The sequence below is a fragment of the Cynocephalus volans genome, chromosome 14 (assembly GCF_027409185.1).
Source record: "Cynocephalus volans isolate mCynVol1 chromosome 14, mCynVol1.pri, whole genome shotgun sequence".
In the NCBI taxonomy this organism is placed as follows: Eukaryota; Metazoa; Chordata; class Mammalia; order Dermoptera; family Cynocephalidae; genus Cynocephalus; species Cynocephalus volans.
Window position 1 is genome coordinate 44,649,784 of NC_084473.1, and position 22,399 is coordinate 44,672,182.

The following is a 22,399-nucleotide window of genomic DNA, read 5'->3' on the forward strand; positions in this document are numbered from 1 at the left end:
TCACACTCCCCCAAGTGAACTAACCAGCCTACCAAGAACTTACTACAAAAAACAAAACAAAACAAAACATACCTGGGTCGGGAAAGGAGGAGGAAGGAGTGGTTGTTAATGGATACAAAGTTTCTTTGGAGGATGATAAAAATGTTCTAACATTAGATTATGATGATAATTGCAAGACTGTAAATATACAAGAAACCACTGAATTGTACACTTTTAATGGGCAAACTATATGGTATGTAAATTATAGCTCAATAAAGCTGTTACGAAAATAGTAGCTTAAATAAGAAGTAATAATAGCCAAACTATTATGTGTCTGGCACTCAGTTTACTCTCAGCATTCTATAAGGTAGATACTATTATTATCCCATTTTACAAATGAGGAAACTGGGGCATGGAGTAGCTGACTTGCCTAAGATCATCCTCTGTGAACAGATGAGAAGTTTTTTGGGTTATTTTCCCATGTAAAAGAAATCTGGAGGGAGGCAGTCTAGGGTTGTTGGGGTGGCTCCACGAGCATCAGGGACCCTGGGTCCTTTGAGCTTGTTTCTCCACAGTGCACGGCTTCTCCTGTCAAGGTTACCTCATAGCCCAGGACCACTGCTGAGCTCCAAACGATGCATCCACATTTTAGGCAGCAGGACGGAGGAGAGTGCAAGGACGCTGAACCCACCTGTGAAGAAATGTGGAAGTTGTACCCAGTGCTTCCACTTGCGTCTTCCTTGGAAGAATTGAGTCACATGTCTACACTGTTGGAGCCTGGGAAATGGAATCTTAGCTTCCAAAACTCATTTTGAAAAGTGCATTTTGTGAGTGGCAAGGGTTTTTAACTTTGGTGCTTAGTAAATGCTCTGGGGTGATGATGTTTCCTCTTCTGCCCACCAACTCCACAGCATCACCTAGTCTTTCATATTTATTTCCTCTCAAAGCACCATTTGCCCTCTGGTCTTCCTTCTCTTTCCCTCATAATAACTTCTTTGGACTCTATTCTGTAATCACAGTTTCCAATGAATCCTTGTCTGTCCTGTCCACAGCTCTAAGCACAGTGTTAGGCATGGAGAAAGCTCTCAGGAAGCTCAGAGTGTGAGCACCTTGGGGCATGTGGCTTATTGACACCCTTGAATGGGGACTCTGATGTGCCTGAATGTGTATCCTTTTCCCTCTGGCTGTGATGAGGGGTAGAAGAACACTCGAACATTGGCATGATTGGAACAAAACAACCCTCCACAGAACAGACTGGCAAGTCAGGTGCAGGGGTGGTCACATGGCTGGTTGGTGGCAGAGCTGGCCAGGAGCTGAGCCTCAGGCACCTCCTCTTACCACAGAACTTCTCAATCAAACATCAATTTCCAGGCAGAGCCTCATCACACAGGGTCATTAAGTAAAAGAGAAATGGATAATAAATTTTTATGTATTCAGAAATTGCTTCTTTCCTCCCCTCCTCTTGGGGTTGATTAACTTAGCTGGAAATAATGAACCCGAACTGATTTTTGAGCACCAGATCTACGCGGTAATTACTGAGCTTGTACTTCATGTATAGACTTTCAGAAGACGTAACACTTGCTGGGAGAATCCTTTTCTCTCCCACACTGTCCCACCAGTTTTTCCCTTGGTGTGAGAACCGACAAGCCAGAAAATAAATGAGTTGAAGAAAGAACGGTTCCTTTTTTCTAGGAGTTGTGTTGTATTCCTAAAGGGCAGCGCTGTCAGCACTGTAACTGCCTGCAGGGGAGAAATCGTGATCCAGGGACACCTCTCTGAGAGCGACTCAGGGAAGTAGGGCCAGTTCAGGCCCTCCATGGAGTCACTGGCCAAACCCCTTCCTTCCCAGCATCCTGCCAACGCAGGCCCCAGGGTCACCTCATGGGGCTTTTTGATGCCATTACCGCTTTCTTCTGACTTTTCTGAGTAGACATTGGTGGCTTTCTTAATGACATTGTCTCAGACCCACTTGGAATCAATCAATATCTGTCTCTTGGTTCCTCCTTGTGTGAAGGAGACCCCTATTTGTCCTCAACTGGCCTCACACGGGTTTCAAAGGCAGTCCTTCCTCCAAGTCTCTCAGGGGTCAGTGAGCAATTCCATCTACATGGGTTGGGACACTTGGTGAGCCTGCGGTGGCATCCCAATCTCCCTGGAGCTAGTCCCGTGGTGACTCCTACCCAGATTCTGTGGTCACCAGAGGTCCCAGGTGACAGTTCAGAGAGGACACCATCCTCTGGGAGCCTTGGGGACCTGGCCACTCACTGGCTTTAAGGCATTCTCTTGTACATCCCACCTTGGCCTTGGAAGCCCGATAGCTAAAGTAAGAAAGGCCCAACTTCCTCAGTCTGAAGCTGAGTCGCTTCCACTCCACATGTGGTTTTACTCTCTCTGGTTCGTCTCATGGAGCTTCCAGATCTCCGCCACCCTGGCCCCAGGTTCTCCCCAGTGGTCCAGGCATCCTGAAGGCTGAGTTCACTGACAGCACCTTCACCACCACTTCGAATATTCCAACATCAGTTGTTCCTGGCCTGGGCTACTCATCCATGAGCAATTTGACCTTCCAAGTACACCCCTGCCCAGCTGCTTCCTAATCGTCTGCTCTGTTGGCCTGGGCTCCTCTTGTCCTGGCCTTTCCTCTGCCTGCCTTTGGCCAGCGCCACCCACCCCGCCCCTGTCACCTCCCCTAACTCCAGCTCCTGCACAGGTGGAGACTCCAGCTGTGGCTCCAGCCCCTTCCTTAAGAGGGCTTCACTCCATGGAGCTGGGACAGTCCCTGGATGACCAGAGCTGGGAGGGGCTTCAGACAACTCCATCAAGTTCATGCACTTCATGCAGATATGAGGGAACCAACGGTCCAGGGCCACACAGGTGGCATGAAGTGGCACTGCCAGGAAGGGAAGTGGTGAGCACCTGTGTGTCCCCATTCCTGGGCGTCTGGGTGAGGCTGGGCTGGATGACCGCAGCCAAGCCTTCCACAGACTTTGACAGTGAGGTGGTGCCATCTTCCCTGAGGGAGCTTCCCTGCAGTTCTGAAGGTATTGCCAGTTACAAGACCATTGTCCTGGCCACAGATGTGGCCGGTGACTCGATCTGTGCCATCAGAGTTTATATGCAGATATTGGGAAGGAGAAGCTCACCTTCCTCCACTGCTGCTAAACCTGGATGTTGCTGGAACCCTCTGTGGGCAGCCCCCACCTCCCTTCATCTTCCTGCACCCACCCAGCCATCCCAGGGAGACCATCAGCAGCAGGAAAGAATTAGATTGACATGTGGAGAGGAGAGAGCTGTTGGATGTTGGTGGGGGAAAGATGTCAGGTCCAGCCAGGGGGAGCTGACCAAGTTATTAAAATCCCTGGGGTTTCTAAGGGCAGCTGCACCTTTGGGCTTCTAAGTCACCAAGCCAACCAATTCTCTTTCGGCTTAAGCTGATCTCTGATTCTCTAACACCAACTGAGTGTCCAACAATTCAATCCAATTCTGACACTACCTGGAGTTAGTCCAGGCCCCAGAGTTTAAGGGCTCAGTCCCACAAGACTGCCCCCACTTCAGATGTCAGCTGCAAATGGTGTGCCCAGGCTACCTGCATTTCTGTTCAGCGGACCACAAACTGGAGGATTCCCATGAGCCCTCCTCAAGTTTGATAATTTGGTAGAACAACTCATGGAGCTCAAGAAAGGATTTTGGGAGCTCTGTGCCAGGAACCAGAGACGAAGTCTAAATATATTTTATATTATACCAGAAGTACTCTGAGTGCAGTGTCTGTTGCCAGTGAGCAAAGGGTCCCTGGGTGAGTCATGCACTGATTGAGCCAGAATGAAACCCATGACAACCATCTCCTTATGGGCCTCAAAAGATTCACATTCTGTGAACTACTCAGATTCCAAATGCATCAAAGATATCCATTATTTAAGGCAACTCTAACATGAGTTGTTTTGTAGCCCACGATGAAGATCATAAAGGTAGCTTTGCATACATGGGTTTGATTAAAGTGAGCTTACATCAGAAACAGGTGACTGTACCTCTTTCATAGACTGTTGTGTCTCAGAGAAGAATAACCACTTCCCTGCTGTTCTGTTTGTCCACTGCCCAGCATATGGCCACTCTGGGTGTGCAAGTCAAATCAGATCAGTTCACGCACAGCCCACCCTGCCTCTGGACCTCGGACACTTAACCTCATTTTCTGTATTTTTAAAATGAGAAAAACAATAGAATCTATCTAATTTTCCAATCTACTAATAATCAGAACTCTTGCTTTCAAGTGACTAGTAAACCCATACTAACTTATACCAAAAGAACAGTCTGGGGCAGGGGGTGCTGACCTTAGGCTCAGCTGGGTCCAGAAACTGGAGTAGTGGCCATGTGGCCTGGTCTTCCCTTGCCCCTCTCTCATCCTGGCCCATTTGAGGGCTGCCTTCAGCCTTGGGTTCCTTCATGTGGCAGGGGACATGGCCACCGACAGACAGCAACAGGATCAAATTCTTACAGCATTTTCCCAGAGGGAAAGAAGGCCTCTCTCTATAGGGTCCACATCTAAAATCCCAGGAGAGATTCCAATCGCCTTGACCTGAGGCAAAGGCTACCAGGCAGCCCTGTCAGAACCTTCTGGCTGGAGAGGAGAGTTCCCCAGAGGAAGTGGGAGCACTGACAGACACTTTCTCTTTGGACCCAAACTTTAGTCGGGCTCCTCTGAGTCCTTTCCGACCACATCCGACCTAGGGCTTCCCTCTCTGCCCTTGTAGAATCCAGTTTGAGCAGAATCCTGCTAAGTCAGGTTAAGGAAAATCCCCCACCTTTGTTATCTGACCACCTCGACATCTTGTCCCCCTGGTCTGCTTTTAGCAAAATTTCTGTTGAGCTGGTCTAACAGGAATCCCCTTCCCCTGAGGTTTCCCTTCAGTAATTTTCCGTCTGCTGGCCCACCCCGTTCCTTGGTTATAAATCCCCGCTGGCTCGTGCTGTATTTGGAGTCGAGCTCATCTGTCCCCCACTGCTGACCCCACTGCAGTGGTCCCTATACCTACCATCATGGCCCCAGTTGAAGAGTCTGCCTTACCATCTTTAACAAGTGTCATGAATAATTTTTTCTTTAACAGAACCACGATCCAAAAAAGTGAAGGAAAACAGCTCACGTCCACCCCTTCCTTCTAGGAGACGTGTGAGGACAGCAGGGGAGAAGGCGTGCAGAGAGCCCAGCGTGGCACCGGGTCCCAGTGAGACCTCAGTATGCACCAGCTGCCACTGTGAGGAGGCGGGTCAGGGTGGTGAGGGGGACAAGTGGAGGGAAGGGGCAGGGAGGGGTGGCCGTGTGGGACTGAGTTGCAGCCATCACTGCACCGTGTGCCCTGGTGGGGACTCTGTCTGCTCAAGGGGCACATCTAATTTTACTCCACACAAAGGCACTGTAGGAGCCAGCAGTGGCCCTGGGAAGAAGAGGGTCTCTTTGGGCTGGGCATAAAGCTCTAAAACCCCTGAGCTCACCAAAGGCCAGAGTGGGGAAAATGATTTTCAAGTCTCATAACGGAATGCTGAATTGGAGCGTGAATTCATGGCTGGTGCTGTAGCAAAATGCAGAGTGGTTTTGGAAACTCATTTTCTAGGAGCCAGAAGCTGCTGAGCCTGGATTGGTTTCTAAGTGGGGATCAGCCCGAGGCGTCAGAGGACGTGGGCACCCAACAGTATTCTACTGGCCTTAGCTTGGGGTCCGGGCAGACCTGCTGCCTCCTGTCCTCAGCGAGGGGATCTCTGCTGAGTGTGCACAGCAGATGTCTATGGGAAGAAAACTAAAATCTACTGAGCACTCAGTTTGTGCTATGCACTCTGCATAATAATCTCATTTCATCTGCACAGTCTGCAGTGTTCACAGACAAGGACATGGAGGCTCAGAAAAGGGAAATGATTTGCCCAAGATCACTGAGCTGATGGAAGGAAGGGGGAATGGCTCACAGACAGAGCACATCAGGATCATCATTGCTCTGGCACTCAATGAGCCGGTGATCGTGCAGGCAAGGTGGGTGATTTCCCCACTTATAGCCGAAGAAGTGGAGATTCGGAGAGCTGAAGGGCCTCACCCAAACTCACACAGAGGGTGAGCGGCAGAGCTCGGTCTTCTGCCTCTAAATCCGCCACACCAAACAACTCAACTGACAGCATTTTCTCAACAACATCGTTGTGGGAATCTCGCAGTGGAATTCCTCCTGCAGGGGTGAGGCAGCCTGCAGAGGGTCATAGTGTTTCATCTGGCACATTGATGGGTCCTTGTTTCTCACTGTGGCAACGAAATGTGTGAGATTTTTCTCTTTCATCTGCTGTGAACTATGCTGTTTATCAGGCACTTGCATTGGAAGATACTTTTTATCCTAATTCTTCCTGGGGTTGACTTGGCATGTGGGCAGCCCCCAGGTGGTAGGAGAAGGCTTTGAGGGGTCGGGGCGGGCCACTGGCACTGACAGTCCTCAGCTTGCTGTCTTGCCTGCACGTGGCTGTGTAGCAGTGTCTGGCCCAAGGAGGTGGTCTTTCATGTATCCATCATCTCCTCATTTAGCTCATTTTGTTGGTTTCAAAATCCCTCATGGAGGGTCCAATTAAAATCTTGGAAGAAATCCGAGCTCTGTAGATTGTCCTCCGTGGAGCTGCTAAGAGTTTAATACAGTAAAATGAAAGGTGAGACAAAGCCATTGCCCAAGTTAGGATAATTAGAATTTGAGGCATCTTCCATGTGTAAAAGGAATAAAATGTCCTGGTAGTTTTCATCAGGGAAAGAGAAGTGTTTTATCAAATAAAATTTAATCCTGGCAATTGCCTTCAATGGAAGCTTGAAGAGAGGTCTGGGAGTGTTTAATCTCCCAACAATTTCTCTGTACCTCTCTTATGACACTTTTCACTTTCTGCCAAGTTATTTATCTTCTGGTCTTGATATTTAATTTTTGCTTCTAGATTGTATGTTCCCATATCTACTTCTGTGGACAACTTGCAGCAGTTTGGGCACAGTAGGTGTTCAATAAATGATGTAATATAAATACACGGGTGGATGGGTGCATGGATGGCCCCTGATAAATTGGCACATGAAAAGTTGAACTTGGGGATTGATGAGGGGAGGAAAGAAGGGAATGGATATTCACTGAATGTCTATGCTAGACACTGTGTCTGCTACTTTAAAACTGTTTCAATTTATCCTCACACCAATGCAATAGGGAGGTTTGTTTTCCCGTTTCAAGATGTTGAAACTGATTCTCGGCGAGGTTAAGAAAGTGACGTAATGAGACCCTCATCTAGGACAGTCTGAATGGAAAAACTTACCACACTCTAAAAGTCAATCCAGCACCAAGTATTGATGATTATGGTGGTGTTTACCAGAAGCACTGATTCCGCATGCGGATGCTGGATTCAAGTGGCCACCTCGGCTATGACTGAGCATCTGCAGTGGGGACTAAGCGAAGAGCTGGCCTCCCCAAGGCTTGGGTGACTCAAGTGTCAACCTCAGAAGCCTGTGCCCCAGAAGTACAAGGACAATGTGGCTGAACCCTCAGAAAAGCGGTCCTAAAAAGCTGCATGCTGGGACAGGTGGGACCCAGGTCAAAGCCAGCCAGCCCTGTCTGTTACAGCCTTTCTCACCTCTGTCCCCCAGCCTTGCCCCTCCCACAGGCCGCAGACTACGCCCTCCTCAATGCTTTTTCCAGAGTGTAAGAGCTAAGTGTCGGTGCTGCCTGAGCGAGCAGGCTTCGGAGGAGCAGAAGCTTCCCTTTCCTCTGCACAGTGGTGTCCTTCTGCCCTCATGTAGACAGATGCTCCGCGTGGCAGGGAACGGTGCTGATTGACAGCCTCAGCAGGGAGGATGTGGTAGACAAGCACTCAGTGTCTCTTCCACCCTCCTAGAGACATGGCCTGTACTGCAGAGACTAGATGGCTGACAACTACATTTCCCAGACTCTTTTGCAGCTCCCATTCTGAATGAGATTTAGGTTCTGCACATTAGATGCACCTGAGTAAGATTTAGAAGGCAGATTGGAAAAGCAGCCCATGCTTCTGCTATTTTCTGCTGGCAAGTGGGGGTGTCTGGTTTTTCTGGAGTGGCTCCTTTCTCGTGGAAGCCTTCTGAAAAGGACCGCTTCCTGATCAGAGGAGAGCTAGCAACCCCCTTAGTGACCTGGTTCTGTGGGTGTGTCTCTCCTGAGAATTAATCCCAAGAACTCAACCTAGAGCCTCTTCAGCCTTTCCAGTGATGGGCAAGCCATTTGATGGTCCAGGTAAAAGAAAAAATAAAGCCCATTAGAAACCAAACATTGAGCACTGAGTTCAAAAGTTTTATTGCCAAGCAGGAATCCTGTCCAGGACAGAGTCTATGAAGCCTGTTCAGGATGAGGTTTGTGGGTAGAAATGAGGTAGGTCATTTAAAACCAAGGCTTCAAATTCTCTCTCTGTCCCATGCAGTAAAGCCAAATCTCTGAACTGCCGACACCTGGGTTTGTGGGTTGTGTAAACTTTGGCTGGCTAGAGGTGGCCTGCTGTGTGCATGTGCTGCCCAGCTCAGGATTATGGTGTCCAGGTATCTTTCCTAAGCACCTATGACCCTGCTTGGGGACTATGACATGCCTCAGTTGGGATTATGTCACTCAGCTCAGTCATTAGTGTCAGCAGGCTACGTGGCCAGGTCAGAGTATCACCAGTGATAAATCTATTTCTGCTTAAACCAGCTGGACTGGATTCTATTACATTAACTTGACCCTGACTGATGCACCCAGGCCTAACTTATAATCCAAGACAAGAAGGGGCTACTCCACCACCTGTGATCCATGTAAAACCAGGGCTCTGCTCCCCTGACCTGACGCATGTGCCTTCCCTTAGACCAGTGACTGTGTCTTTGTGGATGTGGAACCATGATTGATCCAGCCTAGGTGGAGAGAGGTGGCAGGTACCGTAGGTGGTCTCACTACACACCCATCCCCTCAGCCTTGTGGTCCTCTTATAGAGAGTCTGAAAACAAAAGGCTCCATCCCACAGCCTCCCTTGTAGGTGGCGGTGACCATGTGACACTTTTCTGATCAATGAGACGCCAGAAGAAGGTCCTCAGCAGGGCTAGGAAAAGGCTTGTCAGGAGAGAACATTTTTGGGCATTCTCTCTTCCTACTTCTTCCTGCTGGCAACATGGATATGAGCCTTGGAGGTGTTGCTGCCACTTACCACTTCAAGTGACAAGTCAACGTGCAAAGGAGGGCACAGAGGGAAGGAGGGGCCAGCCTTACTGATGGCATCCCCGAGTCACTACACCAGCCCCAGACCACCTGCTCCAGCCTTCTGCTTACAGTGAACAAGTAAACCCCAATTTCCTTTTCTTTAAGCCACCCTTAGTTGGTTTTTTTGTTAATTGCAATTGAATGCAAATGCTTTCCTAACTAATACAGGAGGGACCTGTGATTGACAGGTCCACTAGACCATACAGAGATGGATGGAGTTTTCCAAAAGGACAGCAATAGTGTTCCCAGAAGGAGGAGACGGGAGAGCATCCTGGGTGCACAAATGCAAAGGCCCCGGGATCTACTTTGGGGGCCGTCTCAACACGCTTAACCTCTCACTGCAGGCAGCTACGACTCCAACTGTGAATATGACCAACTCTAGTAGTTTGTTCCTGCTCAGTGAAACTCAGCAGCACAGTGACCTGGGTATGACAAAAAGGACTTTAAGAACCTACTTCAGGGCAATTTTAGGTGGAGGAGCGGAGAGGATGGGACGCAGAAGGAAGAGGTCTATTAACTGTGGTGTTAACTGGCTGCTGAGATTTTGATAAACAAAGAATGTAGTTTATTCTTTGGCAGGTTAAAGACAGAAAAGGAATGAGGGTTCAGACGATAGGGCTGGGGTGAAGTACAGAGTCACCCAGTGCTTGGCATGAGGCTCAGATCAGAAGCAGTCTCTCCAGGACCTCTCTGGGCCTGGGTGTTCCTGGCACCCCAGCTGTGAACTCCCTGCTTCAGTGGTCACCTACCGACATGTCCTCGCTCCTAGACTGTAGAGGTTGGATTCACGTCTCATTAACTGTGTAACCTCCATAGGGCCTACTTAGCACAGAGCAGGCACACAGTAGATGCTCATGTTTATTTGTTGAGTGAATGAACACAACACCAAACAAATGGACTGGGCAGAGCTGTGGGCTGGCAGGAAGGATGTCTGGCTTCTGCTTGGGTTGGCTAGGGAATTTCTGTCTGACCTTCTCCTTGCTGAACACTGCACAGTGACTGTCCAAGCTGAAGGGAGCAGCCGCATGAAGTTTCACTTGGTGTCTTAATTACAGCAATTTTTGGAAGTAGGCTTTTGCTGTAAATGTTTGCATGCTTGTGCATGTGTGTATGTATTTAGACCAGTGCTCTTATGTGTGCAAATATGTATATCTCAAATAAATCTATCCCTAACCCCAACATCTTGGTGGCCATGGTGAAGGGGCTCCCATTTTATAAGAGGGATGCCCACAAAACGTGTATGTTACCCACACTGGTGTAAAGCCATGGGGTAACCAAATGCTCTTGCCCTGGGGATGGGGGAGGGGTGGGGACTCCATGGGGGACAGAAGCTGGGGAGCTTCCCATAGCAGGTGAGGGAGAAGAGGCCACTCGGAGGTAAAGGAGACCACACTGGGCATGAGGGTTGGGGAAGGGCCTTAACTTCAACTCTCCCCACCCCCAGCCCCAAGGCTGCACTGGAGCTAAGGCTTTCTGACCCCAGAGCTCTCTGTAGAACAGCCCTATATCATAGACCTTTCTGTAGTGACAGAAATGTTTTGCATCTGTGCTGTCCATATGTGGCTATTGAGCTTGTGAAATGTGGTTAGTGTAACTAAAGAGCTGAAAATTTATTTATTTATTTATTTTGGCAGCTGCTCAGTACGGAGATCCAAACCCCCGACCTTAATGTTATAACACAGAGCTCTAACTGAGTTAACTGAGCGACCAGCAGCCCCTGAAAATTAAATTTGCTTTAATTTAAATCATTTAAATTTAAATAGCTGTGTGTGGCTAGTGTGTCTCTAGAGAGCAGTTCTTTGCTTGTCCTCTAGAGAGCAGAAACAAATGAAAGCAAGAACCTGGAGCTCACAAAGGTTCTCACAGGGCAGAATAGATGTGTTGAAGCTGCACCTTCAGCAGGAAGCTGACCAGTCCTCACGGGGGACATTTCCTTCCATCCTGCATCCAGATGGCTGGTCCTACTCCGCCCGGTCCATGGAGAAAGAACAGGAACAAACTGTCCCAGCTGGTCAGGCGCTGGGCAGGCATTTGCTGAGCATGGTTCTTAACGGGAATCCCCGTGGAACTCTGACATCTCCTCCCCTTCAGAACCTCAGAGTGACAGAGCCAAAAGGCCAGCCCCTCATTTTGCTGACGTGGTAAAGGAATCTTCATGAGGGGAAGAGATCTGCCTGAAGTCAGCCAGAGAGGCAGAACCAGGGCACAGGTGAGCTTTCTGGTTAAGCTTTTCTTTAGTGATTCTGCAAACATTCCTCTGTGAACATTTCCCTCAAACTGGAGTAGGAAGCCCTCAAAAATGGACTAGGAAGGGGCAGGGAATGTAATTTTCTTTGCCCAATCTCTAGTTCTTAGTCAAGAATGCCCCTCCTGAGGTCTTCATAAAGACTCAGGTGTCCTAATGGGTGGTGTGGGATGATATACCTACTGCCTCTGAACTCTGCTCTGCATTGCTAAGGCTAGGTGTCGGCAAACTGCATTTCCCAGAACTCCTCGCTGGCTTCCTTCCAAATAGCTTTGCCAATGGGAGTGGGAGAAGAGGGAGGAGAGAGGAAGGGAACAGACTTTCTGTTCCAGTGGGGTCTGAATCACTCCAGCAGCAGCAGGCACCAGTGTGGCTCCTCAGAGGTACCACTGCAGCTGCCTAATGTCCCCTCAGCAGCTGGAACATGAGATGAACACCCTCCTTGGGAGTACTTACCTCACATGAAGTACTAACCTTGAAAAAAATCTACATTCCCTGGCAGCTATATTAGGCCATGTGACAAAGTTCTGGCCAATGGCGAGGGAGCAAAAGTGATGTGTGCAAGTAGAACCAGCTGGTGCCCGACGTCAGGAAACCCACGCACTGAACAGATGATGTCTGCCCTCTCGAGAGAGACATGAACTTTACCCACTGAGGCCAGCATTACTTTGACTCTCTGTTAGAGCAACTGAGTTTGTATCCTAGTATTCCTAATATGCAACCCATGAAAACTAGACATGGCAGCCCCAGCTCCAAAGGAGCTCACCCTCCCCAAAGCTCCCCTTGCCAAGGTCACCGACATCCTCCTTGCCACTAGATTCAGCGGATGCCTTTTTCCTTAACCCCTCAGTGGCACTCGGCACTCAGTCCTTCCTGAACCCCTTCCTTCCATGAGCTCTGTGGCATCTACACTCTTGGTTTTCTCCTACATCTCTGACCCTCCTGTAGTCTATTTTGCCTTTTTCTTCTTCTGCCTGTTTTTCTCTCATTCTACACACTCAGCCTGAGTGATTTTATTCACCTTCTTGATGCTGAGAACTTCCAAGATATTTGTCCCGCCTAGCTCACTGTTCCGAGTTCTAGACACATGAGGCCAATTGCTCAGTGGAACTCCCCACCCCCAGGATATCTCATGAGCCCCTCTACCCCAACTTCTCCTCGCTGAGCTCACCATCTCTCTAGTTCAGTCCTGCTCCACCTCCCAGGTTCCCAGGCTGGTGGGGACTCTACTATCTATACAGCTGCTCAGCCTGAAACTGGGTCCCTCCTAATTCCTCTCTCAGTATTATTGCCCATATCCAGGCAAATCATGGATTCTGTTGACCTCCTCTCCCAGGTTTCCCTCAAATCTCTCCATGTCTCTCCATGCTCACTATCACCACCTGAGCCCACCCTGCCATCCCCCTTTACCCTTCAGTCCTGCAGCCTGAGTCAATCTTCTGCAGCACAAGCATCCTTAGAACCCTTCTACTGGCTCCCCAGCATTCTCTCCAGCCCCTAATATGGGCGATGGGGGTAGGGAGGTCCTGGCCCCAAACTAGGCAAGTCATCTCACCTCTATCATCCAGGATAAACATACCAAATTCCCAGGGTTGGTGGGGAGGGTTTTTTTTGTTTGTTTTTGGCATCTGGCAAGTATGGGGATCCAAACCCTTGCCCTTGGTGTTACCAGCACCACACTCTCCCAAGTGAGCTAACCAGCCAGCCCACTGGGGAGATTAAATGAGATAAATATGCAAGTGTCTTTTTCAGGGCCCTGGCTTGGTAAATGTAAGTTCTCATTTCTTTTCTTTTTAGGAAGATACATATAATCATAGAGAGATAACTGACCATAGAAAGCAGAGGGTTGGCAGTCCATCCAGTGATTGCCGGCTGGGTGTCTATAATGTCATAGTAATCATAGGCCTTAGAACTTGAAAGGAAGGTGAAGATCATCTGGACAACTCCATGAAGATAAAATGCCCACCTATGCCCATCACACAGCTGGGGCACAGCTGGGGCATAGATGGAGACCCCAACCTAGAAGAAAGCCAGGCCCCTCAACCAATGCAGCCTAGGTAATGGGTCTTAGCTAGAAGCAGGAAAATAGGATGGCCTCTTTCCAGAAACTGTGTTTTTCAGACTGCTGGTGTGATTCATAGGCAGATCATAAAATAATTTAATAACTTTGACCAGCATTAAAAGAAAACAAAACAAAAACAATAGAATGGAAATAGTACACCACCTGTACAGTGCAGTTGTAAGAAACTTCGCGTTCCATTGTACCGTGTAATGTCATGAAGACCCCTGCTGTAGACAGAAGAGTGGGGAGGCTCATGCATTTCAGTGGTTGTGGGGAGCACAGGGGGCTGGAGGGTGATTTTGTAGATTGAGGTAAATGGGGCCCAGTATATATGTTGACCCATCAGTTACTTCTCAAGTCCAGGGCAAATCAAAGGAAAAGGATGATGCAGGGAGGGGGACGTGGAGGACAGAGGAAGCCTCAGGGGGGTTCGCATGATTATTATGGCTACTAAGGTGCTACTGAAAAGGAGAGGCTTGCAAAGGCATTGTGGGCAGAAGCAATTGCCTGTGAGGAGCTTCCCCAGCTGACTCTGCTGGAAGGGCTCCTCCTGAAGCGATGGGGGCTTCCCACACCCTCACGAAATGCCTCTTATAATGGTGACACCTTGCATTTGTGGAGTACTTTATCCTTTTCAGAGTTCCCAGCCTCTCCTTTACTTCAGGGAGGTGGAGGGATGGTATCATTATCCCATTTTAGAGATGGGGAAACTGAGGATCAGTGTGCGCTGAGTGATGGCCAGATCCAGAACTAAAATCCAGACCTCCTAGTTTCTAAATGGGCGCTCTTTCCACAACACAGTAGTGTGGTGCTCTGTGTTTATAGTGTAGGCTCAAGACCCTGGCTGCTCACTGGAGTCGCCAGAGCAATGTCAAAAAAATTCTAGTGCCTGTCTGAGTTCAGACCAATGGCGTCTGAGTCTTCAGGGTGGGGCCTGGGCATCATGTCTTTTAACACTGCCTTTGGAGAGTCTAGAGCACAGCCAAATTGGATCCATCTCCCAACTCCCCCAGCCTTGGCCCAGTCTGCCCACGAGATCCACTGGTGCCCTGGACTCAGATGAATGTCACTGTTGTTTTGTGGAGTAATCCCAAGTGGAGCGGCCACCCAGCCCAAGCCTGGAAGCTGAGGTCTCCAGGGCCCCCCTGAGAAGAGGTGTGAGCAGGAAGGCGGGGAGGCAGGCGGCTCTGACAGACAGAAAGCAAACAGCGCAAAGGGGTGGCAGGCTGCATTTATTCATCGTTCATTTAACCCCCTTCAAGTCCTCTGCTGGAGTGCTGCTCAGAAAAATAAAGGTACTGGTTAAGAAGCCCCGCAGGCTTGCCCCGCATGCTCTAACCGCCTCCTGAGGGGACATGTAGCATAGAATAAGATTTGAAAAGCAAGGCGGGGCTTCCTTAGGGAGCAGGGGGAGGGGGCAGAGGCTGGAAGAAAGGGGGAAAGGGTCTTGGGCCAGATTAGTGCAGAAATCTCATCGCTTCTCCTCAGTGCATGAGACTGGCTGGGCTCCTGGGCAAAGTGGCATTTGGGCGTGCGGGAGAGGCTGCAAGGCCAAGAGTCCAGGCCCTAAGTCTGTGCTACTGAGCCTGCCCTGGGGTTCAGAAATGGCTTCAGTGAGCCCTTTCTCTGCCCGTTCCCACCCCACAGCCTTCAGAGTCACCCGCGAGTTGTACAACCACCACCGCAACAAATAAACAAAGACTCTTCTGGACCAGAAGTGCCCTAAGCTGTCTGTCTGGATGTGCTTTCCAGACAGCATGCATGTAGAATTGTGCTTTTTGTTTTTTAAGAATGTAAAAAGTTACAGTAAGACAGAACCACATGGTCCCAAGCTTCTGTGGTCTCTGCCTACATGGGCTGCCGTCTGCCTCAGTTCCCCAGAAGCTTCTCCTTTGGCCAAGAGGGCTCAGCCACCCCTTACCCCAGAGCCTGCAGGAAGAAGAGGTCTGCTGGAAGGCTGCCTGAGGGTGGAGGATCCTTGGTCAATTTAGCAGCTATTTTCCAGGGTTTGACTTGGGTTTGGATGCTGGCTTCTGTGTAAAACACATATACATGTAAATTGTACATCAAACTCGCCCAAGGCAGAGAGGAATTTTCCCGGCCCTAGTAGATATCTAGGGAGTAAAAAATGGGAAATCTGCCTTCTTAAAGTGGTCCAGACTGGGACTTTCCCTTGGGGAAAAGGGCTCCTAGCTCTTTGTAAGACTGAGATGTGTGTGTGTGTATGCATGAGGTGTGCAAATGTCCAGGGCTGTCTGGAATTTTCCATAAGCTGGGGGCCTGAGACTGCCTGGCCTGGCCTAGCCTCTGACTCCTTCACCAGGCCTGGAGGCTCTGGCTTTATTCAGAGGACAAAGGGGCCTGACCACCTGGTCTTAGCAAGCAAGGACACCAAGGTGGCTTCTTTACCTGGCTGCTCAGCTCTCAGAAGGTCTGGCTTCATGCCAAGGCCCTGGAGTCTGTGTGGCCACAGCTGGGTGGCAAGGGCTTCTCAGAGCCCATGCCACCATTATGGGACCCCTGCAGACCCAGCATGAGATGAGTGAGTGTGGGTCTGAGGTTAGGAAGCTGCTCCTGGAAGCTGAGAGAGTTGTAGACTGCAGAGAGCTACCAGCTGTGGGTCAAATTAGAGACCCCCACGACAACGGTGGGAGAGGACGAGGCATCTGAGGGAATGGAGTGCTTTCTTAGTCTGAGGTTCAGAAGAATCTGCATGAAAGAGAGAGAGGACCCAATCCCTGCTTCTCAATGCTTGCCCTCAAGCAGGACGTCAAACTGCATGTCTTTTAGGTATGAGTCTAATACTCCATTAAGTCCCCTAACCTTGGGGGCCCCAGCTTTTCAGGAAAGCAGCCCCTGGCATCTGTGCACTGAGCTGTTGGGCCTGAGGTGCGGGACGATGATATAAGGGCTGAGATTGAGGCTGGAGGCTGGGGACCAGGGAGACATGGGCAAAAATACATGTGTGCTGCTGGATCCTGAGCTACCATTGTACCTTGGAGGACTAGCATTCCTCTGGGAAGTTGGTGAGAGGGAAGAAGGGCCTCCCTTCCCTGCCCCCTGAAAGCATGCTTATGGTTCCTTTAGGAGATTGCTCAAGCTACCCCCAATTGCCTCCTTCCAACGCCAAAGCATAGAAGAGAAGTGAAAACAGCTACGGCTGCAGCATAAGAATTTAGGATGACTCCAGAAAGCACTGCTGACAGAGAAAACTGCCAAGGAGTTTTGAGACTTTCTTCTCTGGAGGCAGGTCCTGATCCCTCCCAGGGAGACGGGATTCTGTGCAGTCCTGTGTGCTGGTTGGGTGGATCGCCCAGATGCCTCCCTAGGCCTGTCTCTAGCTCACAGAGTCTTGATGGTTGGGTCTTAGGCCTCCTGTGCTATTCCTGGGGCTCACTTCCTGTGGGTAGGCTGCTATTTTGCCTGTAGATGGAGTCCTCATCATCTCGATGCCTCTATCATGGGATCTCTACTCCCCCCTCCAATGGCTCAGATCCCCAGCTTACTTCCTGTTGCCTAGGTGACACCTCTAATTGGATGCCTTTTAATGGTTCCTTCTTTTAAAGGGATAAACCTGGCACTTTTATTTCCAGGTCCCATCAGAGGCCCTGCCCTAGAGAATATGTGCATTCCCTTCAGTGTGAGCATAGCCATGGCTCAGATGGGAGGCTCCTGGGGCTGGCTTGACTGACAGTCACAGTGAATCCTGGAACTGCAGCTCTCTGAGCAGCTCACCCTTCAGGGCTTAGCAAAATTGACCTTCCTCCTGGCCAACCACCTCACTGGCTTCACCCCAGATTAAGGCTTGTGTTTAAAAATCAGTCGCAACCCAAATTAGAAATTACCCAAAAGTAGCTGGAGAGTCACAGAGATCCCAGCTAATTTTTTCCTTCCTGCCATGAACTGGAAGGGGAAAGAGGAGTTTGACATTCAAGTATGACTCAGTGCTGTCTGCATGTTTGTGTGTGTGTGTGTGTGCGTGTGTGCGTGTGTGCGTGTGTGCGTGTGTGTGTTCCAGGCCCATTTGCCAGGGAGGGAGATTTCACAGCATCGCTGGGCCTGGCAGTGAGGTGGTGCTTTTTTAAGACTTCCTATCAGAAGCTGTGTGTATTGGTGGGTCACATCGTGCCTGCATAAACTCTGGCACTTGTCCTTGGAATCATCATCTCTTTAGATGAGAAAAATGGGCAGAAAGAATGTTCCTTCACTGCTCCAGACCCCATTCTTTCAATGAAGACTGAGTATCTGGACTTCCTCCAGGTAAGGGACTCCCATGCTGCAGTGGGTGTCTGGGAGAACCTGTCCCTCACCTCAGCTTGAGGATCATCCAGAACAAAACCTTTTTTTTTTTTTTTTTTTTTCGGCTGGCCAGTACAGCAGAGCAAAAATTTCATTCTAGTATGACTTCCATCCATTGGTCTGTCCCCCTCCTGCCTTCCTCTACCTCCAATACTATGCATGGAGAAAACAGACTCATTTGATAAACAATATTTAGAATGGGATTCTGTCATTCCTGACCCCAAACACATTATGGGCTCTGAAGCCAAATGCCTGATACTTGCAGGATGGCGGCTTTGGGTTCCTGGTGCTGCAGGCCCCGGTTCTTCAAGGATGTAGCCAGCAGGGCCGTGATTCAGAGGAGGAGAAGGGGTGACTGGGGAGCTGTGCTCTGCAGCCCCAGGCTGTCTAAATGGGGAAAAAGTTGAACTGATGAATGGTACTTAAGAAAAAAAAAATACACATCAAAAAGAAAGATCTTGGCTGAGAAGACTCAGATATTCCTGGTTAATAATGAAAAAAGCATTACTGCGGATGATGCTTGTGAAAGGAAGGAGGGTTGGGGAATTCAAGATGTGCTGGGGGAATCAAGATGTGCCAGGTGCCTCAGAGAGCATCCAGCGGAAGTCCAGCAGGGCTCCTGCAGCCTGGGCTGCCCCTCTCTGCAGATCATCCTGAGCTTCCCGCCACTAGAAGTGGCTGTCCTGTGTGCTGTGCTAAGTGGACTAACTCCAGGCTGAGAAAGCTAAGCCCCTCACTATTGCCAATTTCCAAATCTGGGGGAAATGCCACAGTCCGCAAGTCGGTGCTGTTTCACCTCATTGCATAATACTACACCAGTCTCTGTGTGTAGCGGCTGTTCTATATATACACATCAGGAGGCAACATATGGCTCTCCCCACCCCCACCTGTCAAAACTGTGACTATATCACTTCTGACGACCAGAAGGAAGCTGCTAGGCTGGGCCAGGATTCTAAATGCTGAGGAGGTAATTCAGAGCCATGAAAAGTTGCACCATATGCTTTGTTTGGGGTTGCTGGCTGCTTACGTGCATGGGGACAGGGTTGAGTGCCAGTCTGAAAAACCCAGGGACGGCATTTTCCTTGCTGGGGTATGCACCGGGTGGGGGTCTGGGATGCCACTTTTTCCTCCCTGGAGGAGAACTGTCGGGGGTCACGGTTCGCCAAGACGGGGCTCACAAGGCAAACAGGCTCCCCCAAAACCTGCCCTTGATAACATCAGGCCTGGCCAAATAGTATTTCTTTAAAAAAATTTTTTGGTTTCATTTATTGGATAAAGAGTAAGAAAGCGCCAGCGTCTGAGAGAAGTGAAGCAAACCACGCCCGGAGGCCGGCCGCCCGATGAGGGTCCCCGGCGCTGGCGTGCGGGGCGCGTCTACCTGGAGGCGCTGGTCTCCGCCAGCCGGTTGTTCATGATGCCCAGCGCGCCCACGCCGCCCGAGAAGCCGTTCTGGCGCGCGCTGGCGCACACGCCGCGCGGGTAGCCGTTGGCCGTCTCGGACAGCTGCTTCTGCAGCAGCGCCAGCGACACCTTGTTGGAGGCGGTGAGGTCGCGCATGGAGATGAGCTCCCCGGACAGGCGGCGACCTTCCGCGTCGCCGTCGCGCGCCGCGGGGTCGGCGCCGAGCGCGGCCAGGCGGCGGCGCAGCCGGGAGCCCGGGGTGATGGCGTTGCGCCGGGCCAGGGGCGCGCCGGGCGCCGGGCAGCAGCGCGCGCAGCAGCGGCAGCTCAGCTTGCGCAGCATCCAGTTGAGCACCTGCTTGATGAGGATGGAGATGACGTTGAAGAGCGAGTAGATGCAGCACACGCCCAGCAGGATGAAGAGGAAGTTGCCCAGGCGGTAGAGTCCCTGGTTCCGGTAGGCGGCGCGCTGGCTGCTCACCAGGTCCCCGAAGCCGATGGTGCTGAAGGTGACGAAGCAGAAGTAGAGCGAGTCCACGTAGTCCCAGCCCTCCACGCTGGTGTACATGGCCGAGGCGCAGCACGACAGCAGCACGGCGAACAGGCCCAGGATGAGCAGCACGTGGTACACCGAGGGCTTCCAGCCCGCCAGGCTGTCGCGGCGGAAGGGGGCGGGCAGCAGGCCGCTGCGACGGAGCTGGTGCTCCCGGCAGGCGCGCATGATGAAGGCCAGCAGCGAGATGATGCGCTCCAGGAAGAGGTTGAAGAACAGGATGGTCCCGGCGCAGCCGAACAGCCCGTAGGCGATGAGGAAGGCCTTTCCGCCCACCGTCGCGGGGGTGGTCATGCCGAAACCTGTGGAGACAGGGCGAGGGTCAGCCAGGTCCCGGACGGCCGGGGGGAGGGGCTGGCGTGGCTGCTGTCCTGGGTGGCATCACTCGGGTGGAGGGGAAACAGTCCTTGGACATTTCTCTTCCTTGGCGGTACTAGATATGGTTCCTAAACTTGGCAACCCCTGAACAGATGTGGGAGACGTGGCCCTTCATCTCTAAGCCAAAGGGGTGGGGCAGGGTAGTCACTAGAACGGACCCATCAGGACACAAAACAGAAACTGCTGCAGAGGTGCAAACCACTGGGATGCTCACAAAGCCAAGTGACACCTGCTCGCCCACCCATGGCACATCTGGGCAGACAGCCTTGTCAGGACAGAATTCCATCAGGGCTTCGCCTTAATCTGGATCGCTCACTCTGGGACCAGGTAGAGTGTGATCAGGTAGCTATAGTTAATGGTCTCTGAAAAGGGCTTTAAGAAGCTGATAAAAGGATCATTTTAGACGGAGTCCACCCTCATCCTTCAGAGAGTCAGCATGGCTCTGCTATTGGGTGTCAGCTCCTTCTCACCCAAGGATCACTGTCAATCACTCTTGCTTCGCTTGTGGCCAAAGGGAAAGGTTTCGGCCCAGCTGCGTCCTGTGCAGCTGGGGTGTGCCTGGGATTGCTTTTGTCCTGAGTGTTGCTTTGGAGCCTTATGATTGAGTCTTAACTTACCCATTTGTTCAAAGCACAGTTTTTAAGGAAGTCTCTATCAATTCATTTCTACAAAAGCTTGGCCGCCTCCCAGTGTACTGCACCATGCCATCCAGGGCAGTGAACAGTAGCAACTCTGCCCCATCAACCTGAGCCTGCTGCCAGCTCTGGTTTCTCTGTGGGACACATGGTTGCCTAACTCTGGTTATGGGAGGGAGGTCAGTCTCTTGGTGGGAAGATTCACTTGCTGCTTGGAGTCTGAGCTGAAAATGGATCATGTGTCTGAGCAGCACCATGGCACATTTCAACACCTCTGGTAGCAAAAGTTCAAGGGCATCCCTATTTAATTCATGACAGATGGCAGAAGGGCTACCTGTGCACTGCCAGTGGGGTGGGGCCAGCCCTGGGAAAGAGGTGGAGAAGAGTTTTATCCCATCTGGATTATTATTTTCCCTGAGTACACTACGGAAAATATTTCTTGTAATACTTTCAGAGTAAATTCCTTGAACCTGCATGCTAATCCTTTCCTAGATTCCCTGGAGGAAATGCCCAATTGCCTGATGATGGTGTTCATCTTATGCTTAATAACTCAAGTTAGGGGAAAATCTTATGACAGTACCCATGTTGAGGAAGATGGGTTATATCCCTAGATTCCAAATTTGTCTACAAGTATGTGGGACAAACAAACAAACAAACACAAACAAACAAACAAACAAACAAACTAGCAGTGCAGGAACTTGATAAATTTTGCTGTAGTTTAAAGCAAAACTAACATTCTTGACTTCATAAAGAAATCAGCTCTGAATTTATATCTCTATAATGTGGAGTGTGTGTATTTATAAAAAGTCCTAGATCAATAACCCAAATGTCCAGCAACATAACTAAATCACGATCTAGTCATGCAAGGGAGTCCTGTACAGCCATGAAAAAGCACAAACCACAGCTACTTTTAACCACATGGACGATTCTCACAAAAGGAATGTTGAATAAAAGAAGCTGGACACAAAATAACACATTATGTATTATTCCATTAATGTAAAATTCAAAACCAGGCAAAACCAAACTATAGTTGACCCTTGAACAATGCAGGGGTTGGGGTTCCGACCCCCTGCACAATCAAAAATCCTCATATAACTTTTGACTCCCCCAAAACGTAACTACTAATAGCCTCCTGTTGACCGGAAGTATTATTGGTAACATAAACAGTTGATTAACACATATTTTGCATGTTAATGTACTATATATACTATATTCTTACAAAAAAGTAAGTTAGAGAAGAGAAAATGTCAAGAAAATCATAAGGAAGAGAAAATACATTTATAGGACTGTACTGCGTTGATACCGTAAGTTTACATCGTCTGTTTACAAGAGGAATCATCTGTCTGTCAGTACCTACATCAAGTCAATATTTCTAGGCTATTTGGTTTGTCTGTGAGTTTTTTCAAATTGTCTCAAATCCCCAAAAATTTTTCCCAATATATTTATTGAAAAATATCCACATATAGGTGAGCCCATGCAGTTCAAACCCATGTTGTTCAATTGTCAACTGTACAGTACTTTTTTAGGGATGCACACTTGGTTGGTAAAATTATAAGGAAAAGTGAGTAAGCAAAAAAAAATTGTTTGATAAAAGTCAGAGTTGGGGTTTTCTCTG

The 22,399-nt window shown here is 49.8% G+C and overlaps 1 protein-coding gene across 1 annotated transcript in view; it reads right to left on the reverse strand.

Moving 5' to 3' along the window:
• Positions 1-19,192: 19,192 nt before the first annotated feature.
• KCNK12 (potassium two pore domain channel subfamily K member 12) overlaps positions 19,193-22,399 on the reverse strand; it is a 47,155-nt gene continuing 43,948 nt past the window's right edge. Inside the window, exon 2 of the mRNA XM_063077576.1 lies at positions 19,193-20,073. Within this exon, the coding sequence (XP_062933646.1) occupies positions 19,193-20,073 (881 nt within the window). The remainder of the gene's footprint in view (positions 20,074-22,399) is intronic.